General features: G+C 38.3%; 1 protein-coding gene across 5 annotated transcripts in view; it reads left to right on the top strand.

The window, feature by feature from the left end:
• Positions 1-20,882, top strand: part of ccdc146 (coiled-coil domain containing 146) — a 145,562-nt gene that overhangs the window by 109,596 nt on the left and 15,084 nt on the right. For 4 of the 5 annotated variants that reach the window (XM_043713819.1, XM_043713818.1, XM_043713820.1 and 1 more), the window contains 4 exons: positions 689-853; positions 3,055-3,279; positions 9,096-9,324; positions 19,350-19,478. In XM_043713819.1, the coding sequence (XP_043569754.1) occupies positions 689-853; positions 3,055-3,279; positions 9,096-9,324; positions 19,350-19,478 (748 nt within the window). The remainder of the gene's footprint in view (positions 1-688; positions 854-3,054; positions 3,280-9,095; positions 9,325-19,349; positions 19,479-20,882) is intronic. The other variant, XM_043713822.1, reaches the window with a different exon arrangement.

The following is a 20,882-nucleotide window of genomic DNA, read 5'->3' as shown; positions in this document are numbered from 1 at the left end:
CCTCGAACTCAGCACCGCCTTCCTAACCTGCAATCTTCTTCCTGACCTCTCCGCCCCCACCCCCACTCCGGCCTATCACCCTCACCTTGACCTCCTTCCACCTATCACATTTCCAATGCCCCTCCCCAAGTCCCTCCTCCCTACCTTATATCTTAGCCTGCTGAACACACGTTCCTCATTCCTGAAGAAGGGCTCATGCCCAAAACGTCGATTCTCCTGTTCCTTGGATGCTGCCTGACCTGCTGTGCTTTTCCAGCAACACATTTTCAGCTCTTATCTCCAGCATCTGCAGTCCTCACCTTCTACTGGAAGATCTGGACCAATTTTTAATACAACATTGATCAACTATGCTCGGAAGAATAAATCATTAAATACAGTGGTAATGATCTAGCTGCACAATAATATGTGTTGGCTAAATATTGTTTTATTGTATTCTACTAAATGTTTTTTTTTCTATAAATGGAGATTGTCACCATCATATTCAACCAAATATTTCTAATGTCTTCTTGGAAACAAAACAATAGACCAAATAATTTTCTGTATACCTGTATATTTAAATCGACCCAGCAATTTGTTAAAGTGCAATAGGACCAGTGATCTGTCTATGTCAGATGTCTACAAGATAATTACAGTGTTCATATCACATTTTAAATGAAGGAAAATGTTAATGTTCTTCTTTGTTTTGTAGCCTAAAGAATTTTGTCAAAGTGTATCAGACCATCAAAAATGAAAGAAATAAATATGTTAATCTCATACAAAGTGCAGCACAGATATCTGCAGAAATGCGAGAAAAGATAAAAATTCTACAGAACGAAATGGAAATTCTCAGGACTACTACACTGCTCAAAGATAGGTAAATCCAAAATTCTAAACCATGGGAAACCGTACTGTGTAAATGAAGTGCACAACTCCATATTGAAATTTAAAAAAATTCATTTAACAATTTAACAATTTAACAGACAAAGGCTAATATATGTTCATCAGAAATGATTTGTGCCCTTTACCTCTCATGCCAAGCAGAGATAGTTTCTATTTTACTTGTAAGTTTACAACTTTGTTAAGATTGTATATCAGTATGGAGAAAGAAAGAAGTAAGTTATTTTCAATATTTATCACCACTGTTTATTCACTGTGCTTCAGTAATGTGTCTATTTCTCTATGAGAATTACAAGAATTAAAACAGTTCAAGTTTATTTCAAGGAACCACCAAAAGACTAGCATACTATTTTATGACTAACTTAAAGGAAGAAAAATCACCTTCCACTTTTTGTTTTATCTAATAGCATCTCAAATGAATTCACATATAATTAATTGCTGTGAAATGTAGTAGCTATTTTGCATTTAATAAGGCACATAATTATCAAAAGGATAAATAATCAATTAATAATCAAATAATCAATTTTTGATGATGGCAACAGCATGAGGAATATTGGTTAGTACAATTTGTTGGTGAGGAGAACTTCAAGTTATGTCATTAATTCTTTAACCTTTAGAACAAGAAAAAGAAGGAAGCATATGTCTTTCTTCATACTGATATGCAATGTTTTCAAAGTTGTAAACTTACAAGTCAAATAGAAACTCTCTGTGCATGGCATGAGAGGTAAAGGGCACAAATTATTTCTGTGAACATATATTAGCCTTTGTCTGTTAAATTGTTAAATGAAAATATATTTTTTGAATTTCAAAACAGAGTATTGTACACTTCATTTACACAGCTGGGATCACGTGTATCCCCACAGGAGTGTGAGGGCAGTAGGAGTATACTGAAGAAGGACATCAGGAGAGCAAAAATGGGACATGAGTTAGCTTTGGCAAATAGAGTTAAGGAGAATCCAAATAGTTTTGATAAGTACATTATGGACAAAAGAGTAACTAAGGAGAGAACAGGACCACTTTAAAGGTCGATGTGGTTGTCTGTGTGTGGTGATGGATGAGATTTAAATGAATATTTCACGTCAGTATTTACTGTGGAAAGGGACATAGAAGCTAAGGAACTTGGGGAAATAAATGTTTTGCAGAAGAGAAGCTGCTGGAAGTCTTAAGATGTATAAAGGAAGATGAATCCCCAGGAGCTGGTCATGTGTTTCCCAGAGCTTTGTGGAAAGCTAGGGAAGAATTTGTTGGGCCCTTTGCTGAAATATTTGTGTCATCAGCCATAGGTGAAGTGCCAGAAGACTGGACGTTGACTAAGGTGATGTAACTTTTACAAAAAGACTGTAAGGCTCCCTGGAACTGTAGACTAGTGAGCCTCATGTTAGTGGTGAGTAAGTTGGAGGGAATTCTGAGCGCTAGGATTTACATGCATTTGGAAAGGCAAGGACTGATTAAGGGTAGTCAACATCGCTTTGTGCATGGGAAATCATGTTTCACTAATTGATTTTTTTGAAGAGGTGACAAAGAAGATTGATGGAGGCAAAACATTGTCTATATGGACTTCAACAAAGCATTCAGCAAAGTTCCACATAGTAGACTGGTTAGTATGGTTAGATCAAATGGGATCTAGAGGATCCCACCAATTGGATATAAAATTGGCTTGAAGGTAGGAGACAGAGGATGGTGGTAGAGGGTTGCTTTTCAAGGGAGTCCTGTGACCAGCGGTATGCCACAAGGATCGGTACTGGGTCCACTGCTTTTCATCATTTATATAAATGATTCGGGTGAGAATATAAGAGGCATGATTTACATAAGTCTGCAGATGCCACCAAAATAGGCAGTTTAGTGAACAGTGAAGAAGGTGCCATTGTAGGACCTTTGTTATGATGCCAAAGATAGTACTCACCACTGCCACTATGCGTCGGTGGTGGAGGGAATGCATGCTAAAGGTAGTGACTGAAATCCTGATCATGCACAATGCTTTATCCTGGATAATGTCAGGTTTCTTAAGTGTTGTTGGAGCTGCAGTCATCTAGGCATGTTCCATCACATTCTGTTGTGTATCTTGTAGATGGTGGTCAGGTTTTAATGAGTAAGTTAATCACCGCAGACATCTCTAGTAATCTCTAATATTCATGTATACAATGTTCACCGTGTGACTTCATCTCATATCTACCACAGCCAGCTTCAAAAATACAAGTTAAAGCATTCTAACAGCCATGTCATCAGAGATAGCCTGCGGAGAGCAATATGCAAAATCGACCAGGTTCTTCGAGAATTGGGAGAAAAGAGAGAAGGCCAAAAGATAAAAATTGTTAAACTTAGTTCTCTGATTAACCAGGCTGAAGAGGAAATGATACAGCTCCGCAAAAAATACGAGAATGTCGTTCAGGTTCGCAATGAAAGGTAATCTGACAAAATAGTTGTCATATAATTTTTAAAATTATTTGTTTAACCAGAAGTTGATTGGAAAAAGGATGAAACCTACTTGATTGGATAATGTAATGCAAAACATAATTCTGGCTTCTGAGCCTCACCAGCTGAGAGTTTAAACAATATCTTTGCAATTTGACTAGCATTAGGATTGGTCTGTGAGGAGGTGTGGAAATTTAGTGTATTCTAACTAGAATTGAGGCACCTTGACAGAAAAGGAAAAAATGGTTGACAAGAACAAAGCAATAAAAAGGGGATTTTGAAAAGGAAATTCTGTAGAAAATGTACTATTTTCATAAGCATACCACTTATTTCCTTCCTCTTTCTCACTTACTACTACTCACAATGAATCATAGCAACCATTTTCTTGTTTACTACTCTAAGCAGGAAATTAGCTGTGAGTATAAAGTGGTTTTATTCTTACATTACTAAATTAACATAACAAAAAATACACCTAAGCTTACAAGCTAATACTTCTATTATATGACAGTTTAAAATCTTTTAGGTTTGGGAATGTTATGTCTGAATATCTTAACAATCACAATGATATTTTCTCAATTAATATAAAACTAGGATTGCCAATCTCAATTACTAATAACGTATGAATAAGATCAATTTCTCAGAAATCACATATTTCAAATCTGTAGTTTGCTGCAGTTTCATTAATAGGGAATTAATTATAAACAAGACATGTAGTGTTCTATTTGTATTATAAGAGAAATTTCCCTTTCCCACATACATAAGAACAGTTTTAAATTAAGAAATGTCTTTCAACTTTAAACATTTTTACTTCATTTTAGAAGTCATGTTACAAGCATTATGACTCAAGTAATAAAATCAAACAGTTTATATAATTTCCTCAGGAAAGCAACCAACATAATCAAAGACCCCTCCCACTCCAATTATACTCTCTTCCACCCTCTTCCATCACTCAGAAGATTTTAAAGTTTAAATACATATATAAGTAGATTCAGGGGCAACTTCTTCTGATCTCTCTCTCTCTGGACCTTCTCTGCAGTTGTAACACTGTATTCTGAACTCTGTTCTGCTATCCTGAATGGTACAATCTGCCTTGTATAGGGCACAAAACAACACTTTTCACTGTATTGTGATACATGTGACAACAATAATCAAACTCAAACTCAATTTTCCTGAGATTCTTTTCATGTCACTACTTACATGTAAAATGGGTATAATATTTTTCAAACATCTGTCCTATAAGTATTAGCATCTTATAAATGTGCAGCATTTTCAGTGTTGGTTGGAAAAATTGTATTGCATTTAATTGTTGAAAAAAATACATTTTGTTGAAGCTTTTCATCTGCAGTCATCAATTTGCAAGGAATATGAAAGGAACATGCTCATTGCTTGACAAGCAAATTGATTGGTCGAGACTTTTCTGTGGGGAATGCAGTGGTTAAATTTTAATAAGGCAGGTTAGTTCTTATGAGTCAAATCATTACTGTGACAAATGAACTAGAGAATGACTGTCACCTATTTTGTTTAGTTGAAACAGGCACAGCATCTGTGTGTGTTCGTTCTGTTTGCAAAGAACAGGAGTCTGTGTATTAATACATATAACTTTCAGTACACTCTTCTACCATACTTCATGCCCAGCTGACAACCCTAGATTAGTATTAGCATAATTTTTTGCACACTTAATTTTATTAGTAAATACTGTCTAATTGTGGAGTCACATCTGATGTTAGATACTGTGTTGCAAGTTTTGCAAGCATGGGCTGATTGGATATAGTCAATACCTAGGAGAAAGTGAGGACTGCAGATGCTGGAGATCAGAGCTGAAAATGTGTTGCTGGAAAAGCGCAGCAGGTCAGGCAGCATCCAAGGAGCAGGAGAATCGACGATGCCCAAAACACATCCAGCAACACATTTTCAGCTATAGTCAATACCTTGCTTGTTGTGAATACCTGAAGGAAATGCTGTTTGACGTGATCTGCCAGTCTTTGGCTTTCATATCTGGCACTGAAATTCAGATACCACATAAGTTATTCATGTGACAGGGTGGACGTCTGTTTGACTTGATAGAGAATTCTGTTTGTGGTGAACACACTTCACTTTGCTACTGCATTGTAGCGGCATGAAACACCCAGTTTCACCTGTTGCTCAAGGTTTTGAGATAGAAGTAAGGTAAAATAGCCATAGTCTTATCAGACAATCGTTTTTATTTATTTGAGAGATGTGGATGTCACTGACTGGCCAGCATTTACTGCCCATCACTAGTTGCCTTTGATGTGCTGTCTTTTTAGATAGAGACAACTGGTGGTGGTTTAACCTGAGGGTCCCCACAGCTCAGGAAAGCAGAGATTGAGGAGAATCCTTCATGCTAATCTCAGCCAGTGTAGGAATTGAACCCATGTTGTTGTCATCCCTTTACATTGCAAACCAGCTTTTGAGATACCTTGTCCTGATAAACACAAGATAAAAAGCTACACAAAATATGACTTATTTCTGTGCTACCAAGGATGATTTGTATTTTGTTAATACAATGCAACCTGTGTAAATGGATATCTGGAAAAAAACACTTGGCAAAATTCAAATAATTTAAATACTTTTAGTGTGTGTTTTATATACATGACTAAATTTAGAATATTGGATAATTTTAAATTTTGAGCACAATGAAAAACATTGTAGTTTTACTAACTGAAAACAAGAGGTTTTGAATATAAGGTTAAGCAAAAAGAAGTTCAAGAAAAACGCAGATGCTGGAAATCAGAAACAAAAACAGAAATTGCTGGGAAAACTCAGCAGGTCTGGCAACATTGTGGAGAGAAAGTAGAGTTAACATTTTGGGTCCAGTGATACTTTGTTTTGGATACAGGATTTCTTGAATCTTAAAGCAGCTTGTGAAGTTAGATGAATGTGAGCCTGGAAGAAGCAATCCTGTTTCATGGCCACTACATTCAACACAAACAACATAACCATATGCCAAACTACATGTTCTCCCCCAAGGAGTGCAACAATAGGTCTACAGAAAATATAATTTCAGAAGTGTCCATGAGCGATGCCACAGACAACCAATTGCTTCACCATCAGAATATGTCAAGCTGATGTTCAGTTGTTTCTAGTTAACTAAAAACAACTGTAAAAACTGACTATACAAAAGCAAAGGAAGAAAGAAGAAAACAAACGATGGGTGAGGTATAAAATGACTATTTCACATCAGTATTTAACATGGAGCAGGATATGGAGGCTAGAGAATGTGGGGAAACAAATGGTTTATCTTGAAAAGTGTCCATTTTACAAAAGAGATGGTGCTGGATGTTTTAAAACACGTAAAAGTGTTTTGGAAAAGCAAATCAGAGCAGGACTTACTCACTTAATGGTAAGGTCCTAGGGAATGTTGCTGAACAAAGACACTTGGAGTGCAGGTCCGTAGTTCCTTGAAAGTAGAATTGCAGGTAGATAGGATCAATGAACAAGGCATTTGGTATGCTTTCCTTTATTGGTCAGAGTATTGAGTATTGGGGTTGGGAGATCATGTTGTGGCTGTACAGGACATTGGTTAGGCCACATTTAGAATATTGCGCCCAGTTCTGGTCTCCTTCCTATTGGAAGGATGTTGTGAAACATGAAAGGGTTCAGGAAAGATTTACAAGGATGTTGCCAGGGTTGGAGGATTTGAGTTTTAGGGAGAGGCTGAAAAGGCTGGGGTTGTTTTCCCTGGAGCATCAGAGGCTGAGGGGTGAGTTATAGAGGTTTATAAAATCATGAGGTGCATGGATAGGATAAATAGACAAAGTCTTTTCCCTGGGATGGGGTATTCTAGAACTAGGGCATAGGTTTAGGGTGAGAGGGGAAATATATAAAAGAGACCTAAGCGCAACATTTTCCACACAGAGGGTGGTGTTTGTATGGAATAAGCTGCCAGAGGAAGTGGTGCAGGCTGGTACAATTGCAGCATTTAAAAGGCATTTGAATGGGTATATGAACAGGAATGGTTTGGAGGGATATGGGCCGGGTGCTGGCAAATGGGACTAGATTAGGTTAGGATATCTGGTCAGCATGGATGACTTGGACTGAAGGGTCTGTTTTCCGTGCTGTACATCTCTATGACTCTAAATGTCTGGGATCTGATCACCCTAGAACTCTGTGGAAAGCTACAGAAGTGATTTCTAGGCCTCTTCTTGAGTAGTTACGGGGAAGGTGCCAGAAGACTGGAGCTTGGCTAATGTGGTGCCATTATTTAAGAAAGGTGGTAAGGAAAAGCCAGAGAATGATAGGCTGGTGAGCTTGCCGTCAGTAGTGGATAAATTGTTGGAGGGGATTCTGAGGGAGAAGATTTACATATATTTGGAAAGGCAAGGTCTGATCAGGGATAGTCAACATGGCCTTTGCATGGGAAATCGTGTCTCACTAACTTGACTGAGTTTTTTGAAGAAGTGACGAAGAAGATTGATGAAAGCAGAGCAGCGGATCTGGTATATATGGACTTCAATAAGGCATTTGGCAAGGTTAGATCACATGGTATACAGAGAAAACTAGCCATTTGGGTACAAAACTGGCTCAAAAGGAGGAGACAGAGAATGGTGGTGGAGGGTTGCTTTTCAGACTGGAGTCCCATGACCAGTGGTATGCCTCAAGGATCGATGCTGCATCCAATACTTTTTGTCATTTATATAAATAATTTGGAATGTAAGAGGTTTGCAGATGACACCAAAATTGGTGGTATAGTGGATAGCCAAGAATATTAACTCAAGAGTGTAACTGGACCTTGATCTGATGGGCAATTAGGCCAAGGACTGGCAGATGGAGTTTAATTTAGATAAATGTACGGTACTGCATTTTGTAAAGGCAAATGAGGGCAAGACTTATACCCTTAATGGAAGGTCCTGGGGAGTGTTGCTGAACAAACAGATTTTGAAGTGCTGGTTCATACTTCCTTGACAGTGCAGGTAGGCAGAGTAGTGAAAAAGGCATTTGCTGTGCTTGCCTTTCTCGGTCAGTGCACTGAGTATGGGAGGTCATGTTATGGCTGTGCAGGATATAGATTGCTTTTAGAACACAAATAGTTCTTCTATAACCTGATGGTTGTGTTCTTGAGCATCCTTGTGTTATAAAAAAATTGCACTCTAGAAACAGCACTTAAAGTGTTGGCGATGTAATTGCGTTATAGCTAACACACATTTTAAATGTCCGTGCTGTAGAATCAGTGGCCGCAATTCGACAATCACTTTATATTGGATTCACATTAACGACATGCATGTTATAGCGGAACTACTTATACTGTATTCAGTTCTGATCTCCCTTCTGTAGGAAAGATGTTGTGAAACTTGAAAGAGTTCAGAAAAGATTTACAAGGATGTTGCAAGGGTTGGAGCTTTTGAGCTAAAGGGAGAGGCTGAATAGGCTGGGGCTATTTTTCGGGAGCATCAGAGGATAAGGGGTGACTTTATAGAAGTTTCTAAAATCATGAGGGGATGGTCTTTTCCCCAGGGTGGAGGAGTCCAAAACTAAAGGGCATAGATTTAAGGTGAGAGGGGAATGATTTAAAAGGGACCTAAAGGGCAATGTTTTCACACAGAGAGTGGTGCGTGTATGGAATGAGCTGCTAGAGGAAGTGGTGGATGCTGGTACAATAACAACATTTAAAAGGCATCTAGATGGGTGCATGTCTAGAAAAGGTTTTGAGGGATATGGGCTAAATGCGGGAAAGTGGGACCAGATTAATGTAGAATATCTGGTTGGTATGGACAAGTTGAACTGAAGGGTCTGTTTCTGTGCTGTACAACTCTATGACTCTGTGATGCAGTGTTTATTTTTGCTTGCAGGGGAATACATTTGATTGAAAGAGAAGAGGAAGTTTGCATTTTCTATGAGAAACTAAGCATTCAGGACTCATTGATTAGTAATGGAGATGTGGAATTACACAGTATGGAGGACGAAATAAGATTCCTGAATATTCTACTGAAAGAGGAAAACAGACAGATTGAAAAAGTTCGCAAAGATGTGCCGAGTAAACATGAAATGGAGTCAAATTTGATCACTTTACAGAAAGAGGTATGAAAAGAAAAAGTACAGCAGTTTGTGCTTTGTTACTGAAAAGACAAAATTCTTTGAGAACATTATAAATAAACAGCATGGGGAGTAAAATACTTGAATTTTTGGAAAGACCTTTGACAAAGTTCAATATTAATAATATACTTAAAAGCCAATGGAATTCAAACTAGAAATTATGTTTAAAAAGAGTATGTAGGATAATGCTCAGGAAGATAAATAATTTTGGGATGTGTTGAATTATGTTTCTTGGGACTGAACTGCAAGTTGTAAGAATGTACTCATAATTTCAAAGTCAAGCATGGCAAAACATCACACCCCGCTATCTTTCATGAGCCAACCCACTAAAAATTTTTAAAATGATAGCAGAAGAGTTGACCATCAAAAAGCTACAGGTTGTTCTTCTAGAATGTGACAGTTGTTTTCCTCTGCAACCTTGTGTTATATTTTAAAAATCGCACTATGAAAAACCGCTACAGAAAATTGGGCTGTAGAAGATTGCTAATAGAAAATCGCTATACCCATTAAGTAGAAAGTTCCAATATTGGAATCTTAAAGGAGCCCCTAAGCTATCTTGATTGGCTGGAATAACTCTGCATTGCCCTGTAGCTTATATTCAGTGCCTTCTGTTCTCTTTACTGGCAAACTTGCTACAGTAAGAATATTTGATAAGGTGGAATGGTAGTGTGCCTAATCCCAACTGCTTTTCCACCTCTGCCACAACTATGTTCTGAGCAGGAAGCCTCATAATTGATCTTCCTCTCCCCCAAGTCAATTGAGACCCCTAAGCAGCTAGTTAATTACTTAATACTGCCATCACCATGAGGCATGCCTGGCAGCTAAACCCATGTTGCCAGCAAGTCACCTTTGGGGGAAATGAGAGGGATCCCTCAATCAAAGGCAATTTATATTTGACCAAGGGACTGAACACTGGGAAGGGGGCCCTACTGAGAATCACTACTTGCTGCTGACCTTTGTATCTCTCTCCCCATAACCCCAACTCTGTTATTTTTTTCCCTCTTTGCTTATCTGTGAACTGGGACAATCCTTGATCATGGTGTTGATGTATATTTTGTTCCACAAATCTGGACAACACAAGTTTCTGTACAATGTAGATGCTTTATTATCAGACAACCGGCGAGAGATTCTCAGTGTCCCCAAAGTAGCCATGTGTCTACTTGTGGTGACACTTCTCCATGAATCTCTGCCCCACACACAAAGACAGTATTTTTTATTGGGATTAAATAGAAGGTTTATCAGTCACATGGTCGATTGTCAGTACATAGCTTAAGATAGCTAATTATGAATTTACAAAACCTGATGAAGCCGATGTCCTGTGATAACTTGTGAATGGATTACAGGGACTGGTTATCATATTCTTCATGAACACGTGTTGATGGAAAGAGATTAAAACAGAAGGGTTTCGCCTGTTCTCAATGCGGAATTAACATACATGTGCTAATATGGAGGGGAAGTAAGACAATGGGAGCAGGAGGCAATTTATCAGGGTTGTGGCCAAGGCTATCAGTCTTGTCTGGGAAGGGCAATTACCTTTGTCTGAGGCTACAGGGGAATCTACATGTGTGGCTCCACTAGGCTCCATTTCTGAGATACAGTCAGCCTCTCCCCTACTGAGATGTTCTGTCTATATTGTAAGAGTATAGGCTTTCAGTTGATACTGCAGTAAGTCCTTTGGTAGTGGAATGTTTAACCCTCGAGTCCTCAATGTGTCCTGAAAGAGAAGAAAAGCATGGAACTGACCCCTCTGTGGCATTTTAACTTCCTCAATGGGAGTCCAGTAGGTATGTTAGGTATATATCTAAGTTAATTGCATTTTGCTGTGCTTATCTGCAAATCTACTATGCAAAAAGATGTGTATAAACATTTTTGCTTTGGAAGTAGGAGTAGAGGAAAACTTCACATGGACTATTTTTGAAGATCTCCTTCAGATTTGCTGCGAGAGGGGTTAGATCACAACCAGTCAGTTAAATCTTCCAGCCCCTAAACAATATATGCAGCGGCAAGAAATTGGGAAATATAGCAAGATGAAAAAAAATGAGATGTCAAGAGAAAAAGTCTGCTTTTGCATCCAAGCTTTGAATGCAAAAGCAGAACCATATTCTCATGATTTTTATTCTTACTTCCTTCTTATATAGTTTGCTATTCTCCTACACGGTAGAGAGAAACTGGATGATGACAATTCCCAACATGAAAGTCAGACTGGATATGTGACACTGCCTCTAAATCTCCATCTTGGCTAGCAATTCCCTAACATCTCAGGGAACAGAGGTAGCAACCATCTCAACATTCTTCTCCCCAATGTGATAGAGGTTGGCTTTGAACATGCACCAGTCTCATCATATCATGGCACATCTCTGACTCAGGATATCCACATCAATTCTGCACTATTGAGCACACCATTACCTGACATTGCAATGATGCTGCCAGGTCACTTGGCACGTAGTGACGTTCTTAAACATCAGAGCATGATGCATCTTAGGCTGTTCACTTACTCTATTAATATTTACTCACTTTACACCTGCTTAGATGCTCACTGCACCTCTGCCTTGCTTTGCCTTGCTGTACTTTTCTGCCTCATTCAGACCTTATATGCACACACTACAAAACAATAAGACATAGGAGTAGAAATTAGGCCATTCAGCCCATCAAGTCTGCTCCACCATTTAATCATGTCTAGTAGGTTTTTCAACCCAATTTTCTCACTTTCTCCCTGTAACCATTGATTCCCCTTGACAACTAACAACTTAGAACGTAGAACATAGAACAATACAATGCAGAATGAGCCCTTCGGCCCTCGATATTGCGCTGACCTGTGAACTATTCTCAGCTCGTCCTCCTACACTATGCCATCATCATCCATGTGCTTATCCAAGGATTACTTAAATATCCCTAAAGTGACTGAGTTTACTACATTGGCAGGTAAGGCATTCCATGCCCTTACCACTGTCTGAGTAAAGAACCTGCCTCTGACATCTATCTTAAATCTATCACCCCTCAATTTATAGTTATGCTCCCTCGTACAAGTTGATATCATCATCCTAAGAAAAAGACTTTCACTGTCTACTCTATCTTATCCTCTGATCATCTTGTATGTCTCAGATATCACCTTCACCGCTACATCCATCTATCTAGTGTATTCTCAGCTACCTTGCTCCCAGCCCCACCCTCACCCGTCTCCCATTTATCTCTCCACTCCCGAGGCTCTCAGCCTCATTCCTGATAAAGGGATTTTGCCCGAAATGTCTATTTTCCTGCTCCCCGGATGCTGCCTGACCAGCTGTGCTTTTCCAGCTCTTGGTTCAGCATAGTAACAACCCTCTGATTGGTTCGGCTGCAGCTGAACATAAAGCCTAAGTCAAGCAAGGAAGTATCCAGGAGTTCGTACCATCAATCCCTCTCTCTCTCTGTCTTTCTCCTTTCACTGTAAAGTTACTCTCTCTAATTTTCTGCTAAAAGACCAGAAAAGCTCCTTTCAGAAAGGCTGAAAGAAATAATTCTAAAACTCAAAGTAAAAGGAAGACCTCAGGTCCAACTAGCCAATGAATAAACTAAAGATTGATCATCACTGTACAATTAACACTACGAATCATTGAAGAATCAAAAGATTGTAAGACTAACCTAGCCAGTTTTGTTATTTAGATTGGCTATACAGAACTATTTTCCTGGACATTTTTTTCCCTCCACTTATATAGTATTTATGTTTTGTCTGTTTCATTTTGTGTTGGTTTATATCAGCGAGAATTTTAAAAGGGATAAAAGGGTAAGATACATAAATTAGAAATAATTTTCTTTTACTGTTCTTGTTATAATTATTCTAGTTACTGTTACAGAAGCAACCTAATATGATTTGCTTCTGTATTGTGTAGAAGTCATTCAGGGAAAATAGGATTTTTGATAATTACGTTACATTTACACATTTGTTGTGATCTTCGGAATAGTGGGGTTTGTTTTACAGTGTACTGTTTCCAGTGAATCGTGACAGGATCATCACCTTTTATGGTGCCTGCCATAGTCAGTCCTGCAGGTCCACTGAAAAAAAGTCAGAGGATTAGTAGTAAGTTAGTTAGGGAGCTGTAGAGATCAGTCAGGACATTTTTTTCTAAGTCGGTCAGGAGTGTGGGGCACAGTCAATTATGGGGGTCAATTCACTGAAGGTGAAGGCAGATTATCCAGACCCATCAGGGGAAATCATTTGTAAGGATTGTAGGAAGCGAGCAGATGGGAACAAATCAATATATAATGGTAGGAGATGAAGTGCATTGGAGGACCTGGGTTACTACAGATGGAAGCTCATCAGTGCGTGAAGTTGGGACTGGGGGAACAATGCATCACAATGTTGGCATGGCTAAAATTTTAGAAGATGAAGCCTTAAAATGTTGAGTGGGAATATGTGGAAGCTCAGAACTGATGCAGTTGATAGAGATTGCTCCAACAATGGTTCTAGCCATGATAGGAAGAATATACATCAAATATACATCAAATCATATCCTCAGAATTTCCTAAAGTACTTGCAGAAGCAAATAAACTTGTGGTTGATGCTAACTATCAATTGGCAGTCTTCCAAATGGCATCTAACAACTGCTGTAAGAAATCTAGTTAAATTAACATGAAGAGTTTTAGGGTTCTCCGCGCACAAATTAGTGTGGTAATTAGAGGGTAAAGGGGAAAGATTTGTTCTGCATTGCATGTGTGACTACAATTTAAAAGTATTTATTTGGTTGTGAAATGCTTTGTGTTGTCATGAAAGCAATTCGATGTTTTTTAATTTCTTTCTTATATAGATCATAACTTGAGGATGAAAAGTTAGCAAAGTGGGGTGCTCAAAGATTTATAGGAAGACAACCTAGTGTATAACCTGACCTACACCACTCAAATTTCTGAACTGTTTGTGACACTAGATCACTTTGCTACAAATCAAAGTTACTACTCAGTACAGTACTCAGATACAGTACCATGGATCTCAGTGGCACTTTGAACTGCCTGTATAATTATATTTGACATTTTGTTTTGACCTTTCTGTCACAATGTGATTCTGTTTTTTAGACCATATATCAGTGCTACAATTTCTCCGTGTGAGTCATCATTGTTTTAGTGATCAAGTTTAGCATAGCAAAAAATAGATTTTATTTTGCCAAATATTATCTAGAAGTTAAAATGTTTGGGCATAACTTCTGAGCACAAAATTGTTGTAATGATGAGATCTAAGTTACTTTATTTTTCTTGAAGTAGAATAGTTTAACAAATTGCAAAATGTTCACATTAGTTTGAATTGGAATTTTTTCTGTTTATTCACTCGTAAAATTTGGGTGTTGCTCGGGGGTCAGAATCTATTAGGACTCAGCAAAGTCTGCAGATGCTGGGGATCAGAGTTGAGAGTGCATTGCTGGAAAAGCACAGCAGGTCAGGCAGCATCCATGGAGCAGAAAAATCGACGTTTCAGGCCTGAGCCCTTCATCAGGAATTCACTTGGATCAGTATTTATTGCCCAACCCTAATTTTCCTGAAGATACCTACTTAAACCGCTGTAAATCTTGCAGTGAAGGGACACCCATAGTACAGTTGGGGAGTTCCAGGATATTGGCCAAGCATAAATGAAGGAACAGTAATATACTTCTAGTCACAGTGACAGGCTGGTGTGCATCTTAGAGAGGTACTTGCAGGTGGTGGTGTTTTCATGCATTTGCTGTCTTTGTCATTCTAGATGGAAGAGGTTGCAGGTTTTGTCAGAGGACTTTCAGTGAGTTCCCACAAAACACCTTTCATATGATACACACCATCCATCGATGCTGAAGGGAGTAAATGTTGAGTGGCTTCCTATCCAGCACATTCAAACAGGCTACTTTCTCTTGTAACATCCTGGAATTTTGTTGGAGCTGCAATCATCCAGGTACATCTCTCTCCTGATTTGTGCCTTGTAGATAGTAGACAGACACTGGGGAGATGTGTGGTGAGTTATTTGCCACAAAATTCCTAGCTTCTGACCTGCACCTATAACCATAGTTTGTATATAGCTGCTCTAGTTCAGTTTTTGGTCAACGGAGATTCATAGTGGGGGATTTGTTATGGTGGTAACATTGAGGTTCAAGGGGAGATGGTTGGATTCTCTCTCTCTCTTATTGAAGATGAGTCATTTCCAGGCATTTGTGCAGCATCAGCAAAACTTGTCACTTATAAACCCAAGCCTGGAGATCATCCAGGCCATTCTGCATATGAACATGGACTGCTTCAATGTTGGAGTGTTGCAAATGTTGCTAAATACTTTGCAGTCATTATTGAACATTCCATTTCTGATCTTAAGATGGTAATGGATGAAGCAATGTCTAGGTTGGGCCTAGAATACTATCCTGAGGATCTCATGCTGTGATGTTCTACGGCTAAAATGATTGACCTCCAACCACAACCGTTTTCCTTTGTGCCATGTATGACTCCAATCAGTAAAGTATTTTCCATTGATTTCCAATGACTCTAGTTTTGCTCAAGGCTTCTTGATGCCACACTCAGTCAATTGCTGCTTTGTTGTAAAGGCCAATCTCACTTCACTGCTGGAGTTCAGCTTTCTTTGTCATGCTTGGACCAAGGCTTTAATGATATCAAGAGCTGAAAGGCCTTGGTGGAAATCGTACTGAACATCAGTAAGCAGGTTATTCCTTTGCAAAGATAATTGTAATTACTTATAATAAAATAGAACTGATGAGGAATTTCTTATATATTATTGTCAATCTCCTTCCAAAGTTCCAGTCAGTGATTAGGAACGCATCATATGTTCTACACAGCTGTGTAAAATCAGTGCGGAGGAATAATGCTCAAGTAATACTTCTATGTGTAAAGTATCATACCCATCAACCAATATAACCTAGTGAGATTAGTCTGATTCATCTATTATTTATATATGACCAAATATAAAAGATAGGTTTCAAGAAGTTTGTTGACAGGTAGATATAATTTGGAATGCAGGGAACGTGCAGGTCACACTGCTAACTACTTCAACTGTCAACCCCTGTTTGCAGACATATTGTAAGGGCCACCCAGTATTTATCAAACTATCGGAATGCCCTGCAGGAGCAGCTCAGGGTTGTGTTTAATGATTATCGTTTAGTTCTCTGGCTTCGATCGTAAGTGCTGCATTTGCAGTTGTGTCAACTACTGGAAATATTCTTGATTCTCCAACAATGATTTGAGGGAATGGTACACTGGCACAGGTTAATTATGTCATGACTTGTTCATCCCACACAATCTAATCCAATAGTTATGATCAAACACCATCTTGATACTTGTATGAAATGAAATTAAAATGCACCCATTTGGTTATATTGCTACATACAAATACAAAAGAATTAAAACTACAATAACAAACTATGCCATGCTGCTGAGAGGGCAACGCATATTAAAACTCTGAAGAGTTTGTCTTAAAGAGTTCTGAAAGTATGCACCCTTGTCATGGTGTCACTTGGCACACATACTTTGCTCTGTCTAGGATAAAAATAATTAATCTTATCTTGGCAAGCTTTTCCAGGCTATTTATACAGATTCCTCATCTGCACTCATGACCTTTGGAAACAGCAATAAATCAAAGGATGAACTCCTTCCAAATTTAGTGCACAGCTCTGGCAAAGTTTACATGGAGTTTTAAACAGAACAATCCTCTTTTGTTCCATAGCAAAATTTTTAAAAATCCTAATGCTAATGATTTCATGTTTGATGGCATGCATGTCAATTGATGTACTTGAAAGTCCCTTTAAAATGCAGGTATATCTCTGGCCATTTCTTGAAATGAGAGAACCAGCTTTTCCTACAGTATGGTCAATGGTTTTTGATGGATTTCACGTCCCATCTGTTTGTCCTTTGTGTTCCTTTAAAATAAAGCATATTGGCACTGAAATTCTGACAAAACAATAGTGCCATTGGAATTAAAGGGATCTTCATGATGCCACCATTTTAACACTATCTGAAATCATACTCAAGTAATTCAAATATGGAGATGTGTACAAATCATATGACTTCTACTGGCCACACCTCCAGATACCTGACACAATTGTAAAAGATAATGGAAATGGGTCTCAGCCAGAAAATGGTTGAGGTAAGGTGGAGTTGGAATGGAGAGTAGTGGTCTTCTATCTCTTACTAACCAACTATATTGTCCACCCATTCACTCTTTATCACTCACCCATGGATAGCTTTTCACTGGATGAAACACAGCCCATGATAGTGCCAAAGGTGAAAGAGGGATTTGACATTGAGGAAATAAGGATCTGTACCAGTCAGTCTCTGAACTCCAGAGCTTGAAAATTCAGAACTCTGCATTCATGTTCAAATTAGTTCCTGAATGAGCTTCACTTGTAATGGAAGACTTAAGACAAATATCCAAATGTATATGACACTAGGTCAAGCTAAAATTGGATTAGATTGTTTTCGTTAGAAAAAAAGGAGTTGAAGGAGGATCTAATTGAGGTCTACAAAATAATGAAGGGTATAGACAGGGTGGTTAGAGATAAATTCCTCACCCTGGGAAAAAGCTTAATAAGAAGAGGTCACGTGTTCAAGGTGAGGAGAGAAACATTTAAGGGGGTTACATAGGGAAAGTACTTTACACAGAGGGTGGTAGGCACCTGGAACATTTTGCCAGCAGAGGCAGGCATGGTAGATTCATTTAAGGTCCATCTGGACAAATGCACGAGAAGGTGGGGAGCAGATGGATACAGATCCGTAGGAATTGGACGATAGGTTTAGACAGTGGATTTGGATCAGAACAGGTTTGGAAGGCCAAATGGCCTGTTCCTGGGCTGCACATTTTCTTTGTTCTTTGTTCTAAAATGGACCAAGTGCCACCAGGAATATCTGCACTTGTCTACCTGACAGAGAAGCCTCGAGATCAAACAGTACATCGGAGCCTGATACTTGTGGCATTAGCCTTTGCTTCAAAAGAACAATGATTGCTATCTTCTGAAAGATTCAGGGTCCCATTCCTCTCAATTTTTAGGTTTTTATTACTATTGAATCTTCTACTGATCAGTGGGCATTTAAAGCAAGATTAGTCATATCACACATGTTATAAGTCCATCTACAGATACCAACCTCCCTCCTACTGACAGTTTATGATACTTTTCCAGGAAAACTCTTCAGATGCCTGGTCATATTGGCAGCAAGATATAGAACCAGACTCTCTTGGGGCTCTGTGGAACTATTTGAAGAAATGGAGGGCAGTTCTTTTAATATTCTTTAATCCTAACCCTATCTTCCACTGCACCCCACCTGGAACAGGAAGGGGTGGTTTGCACGACTACAAAATTGTGCAATCCTGTGATATTTTTTCATCTGTTAGTTCATCAAATCTTGGTTAGGAGAGAAGCTTTTACTGTCTCATGACAAAACAAAAGTGCTGTAGCAAAATCTTCACTTACATATTCCAATCATCAATTTGCATATTCATGTTGAGATACTAATTAGGTAATGAACCTCACAAAATAAATATAAATGGTTTGTTAAATTCAATGTATTAGATTAGATAATTACTTGACTTTAATGAACATGCCTTTGAATCATGAAGGTAAGGGGTTGAAAATAATTTTGATTTAGCCCCTCCCTTTCTCCCTACTTCTCTCTCAACTTTGGTGGCCTGCATTGCCCTTAATGGGTTTTCCATGTAAACAAATTGATCAGAAAGCACAAGTGATATTTAATAAATGATGAAAAAAAAGTGGATGATTTGATGATGGAAAAGTTCCGTTGTGTGTAAGAATACTATTGAACATAAGGAAAATTAAGAAATCACAAAAGCAAATTTGAAGAATGATTAATTGCCTGAAATCAACTTGATGGCCTTCCATCTACAAAGACATTTTCTAGTGTTATAGTTAATGGTTTTGTGTATTTTTATAACTTAGTATGGTTGGTACCAGTTTAGAAAATAGGCTGGACTTTTTGACCCTTGTACAAGAGGACATGCTGTACATATTTTGACCTTCTGTTGGTTTTAAATTATTTTATAACCACCTTTTCTTGGTTTCTAGCTTGCACTATATCAGGACAAGGTCCAAAATCTTGAGAAGACCTTAGTGGACTCTTCATGTGAGAACAGATCACGATTACTGGGAGGAGATGATCCATCATTTGAAGAACTGAGCAAAAGAATAGAAGAGGTAACAAACAAGTCTTTGATGATTTATATGCTTGTATCACCTAGGTTATGATGCACAAAGCTTAATCATCACCTCTTAAATTTGGAAAAACCCCGTGCAAATAGGAGTAATTCAAAACATACATTATTAATGTGGGGAACAAGACTTAGTTTCTTCAATACAATAAAAAGTTCAACTAAAGGTATCGGTCATAGAGGTCTACAGCACAGAAAAAGACCTTTTGGCCCATCGAATTTGCATTGATCAAAAACAACAAACAAAATATCCCAATCGTTTTTTCCAGCATTAACCTGTAGCCTTGTATGCCTTGGCATTGCAAGTATACACCTAAACACTTAAAATGTTATGAGGATTTCTGCTTCTACCACTCTTACAGAAACAGTGAGTTCCAGAATCCCACCACCCTCTGAGGGAAAAATATTTTCTCACATCCCCTTTAAACCTCCTGCCTCTTAAAACCATGCTACCTAGTCATTGAACTCACCTTGAAGGGGAAAGTTTCCTTCCATCTATCTTATCTATACCCCTCAATTTTCTGCATCTCAAACACATTCCCTCCTCAGTCTCCTCTACTCCAAGGCAAACAACCCCAGTTTATCCAAACTCTATTCATAACTAAAACTCTTCAGGCAAAATCCTCACAAATCTGCTCCATACTCTCTCCAATGCAATCACATCCATTCTATGATGTGGATTCCTGAATTGTGCACAATATTTTAGCTATAACCAATGTTGTATACAGTTCCATTATAACCTCCCTCCTCTTATACTCTAGGCCCTGACTAATAAAGACAAGTATAATATATGCCTTCTTAATAACTTTATCTACCTGTCCCACTACCTTAAAGAACATTTGGATCCACACACCAAGGTCCCTCTGATTCTTGCTGCTTCCCAGGATCCTACTGTTCATCAGGTGTTCTCTTGCACCTGTTTGTCCTGCCTAAGAACATCATCTCACACTTATCCAGATTAAAAATTCAGATTGTAACTACAGTTACAAACAAGACCCTAGAGTTTGCAGTGTATATTTACATATTATAGCATCATTAATTCTCAAAAGCTTATTTTAGACAAAAAACACAACCAAATAGTGCATGAAATAGTACCATATTGAACTTTGGAATTCATACTGTAAGTCTTTTCAATCCTATGCATTGCTATGATCTTTTTTAAGGTGGCTTACCTTAAATAGTTTTAAAATGCCATTTAAGTTATTAATTTATTTAAAAATTAACACATCCAGAAAATCTTGCAAGTCTTTTTGATTAGTTACTTAGCTAGAAAATACAGTGTTAAAACAGTTTTTCAATTTCTCCACTTGCATCCACAACTATACTATGGAGCAACTAGAGTTATTTATCTTCTTGTACCTCAGTCATAGAATCATACAGGCATACAGCA

Source organism: Chiloscyllium plagiosum, chromosome 23 (assembly GCF_004010195.1).
Source record: "Chiloscyllium plagiosum isolate BGI_BamShark_2017 chromosome 23, ASM401019v2, whole genome shotgun sequence".
NCBI lineage: Eukaryota > Metazoa > Chordata > Chondrichthyes > Orectolobiformes > Hemiscylliidae > Chiloscyllium > Chiloscyllium plagiosum.
This window is presented reverse-complemented; position numbering and strand designations above follow the sequence as displayed.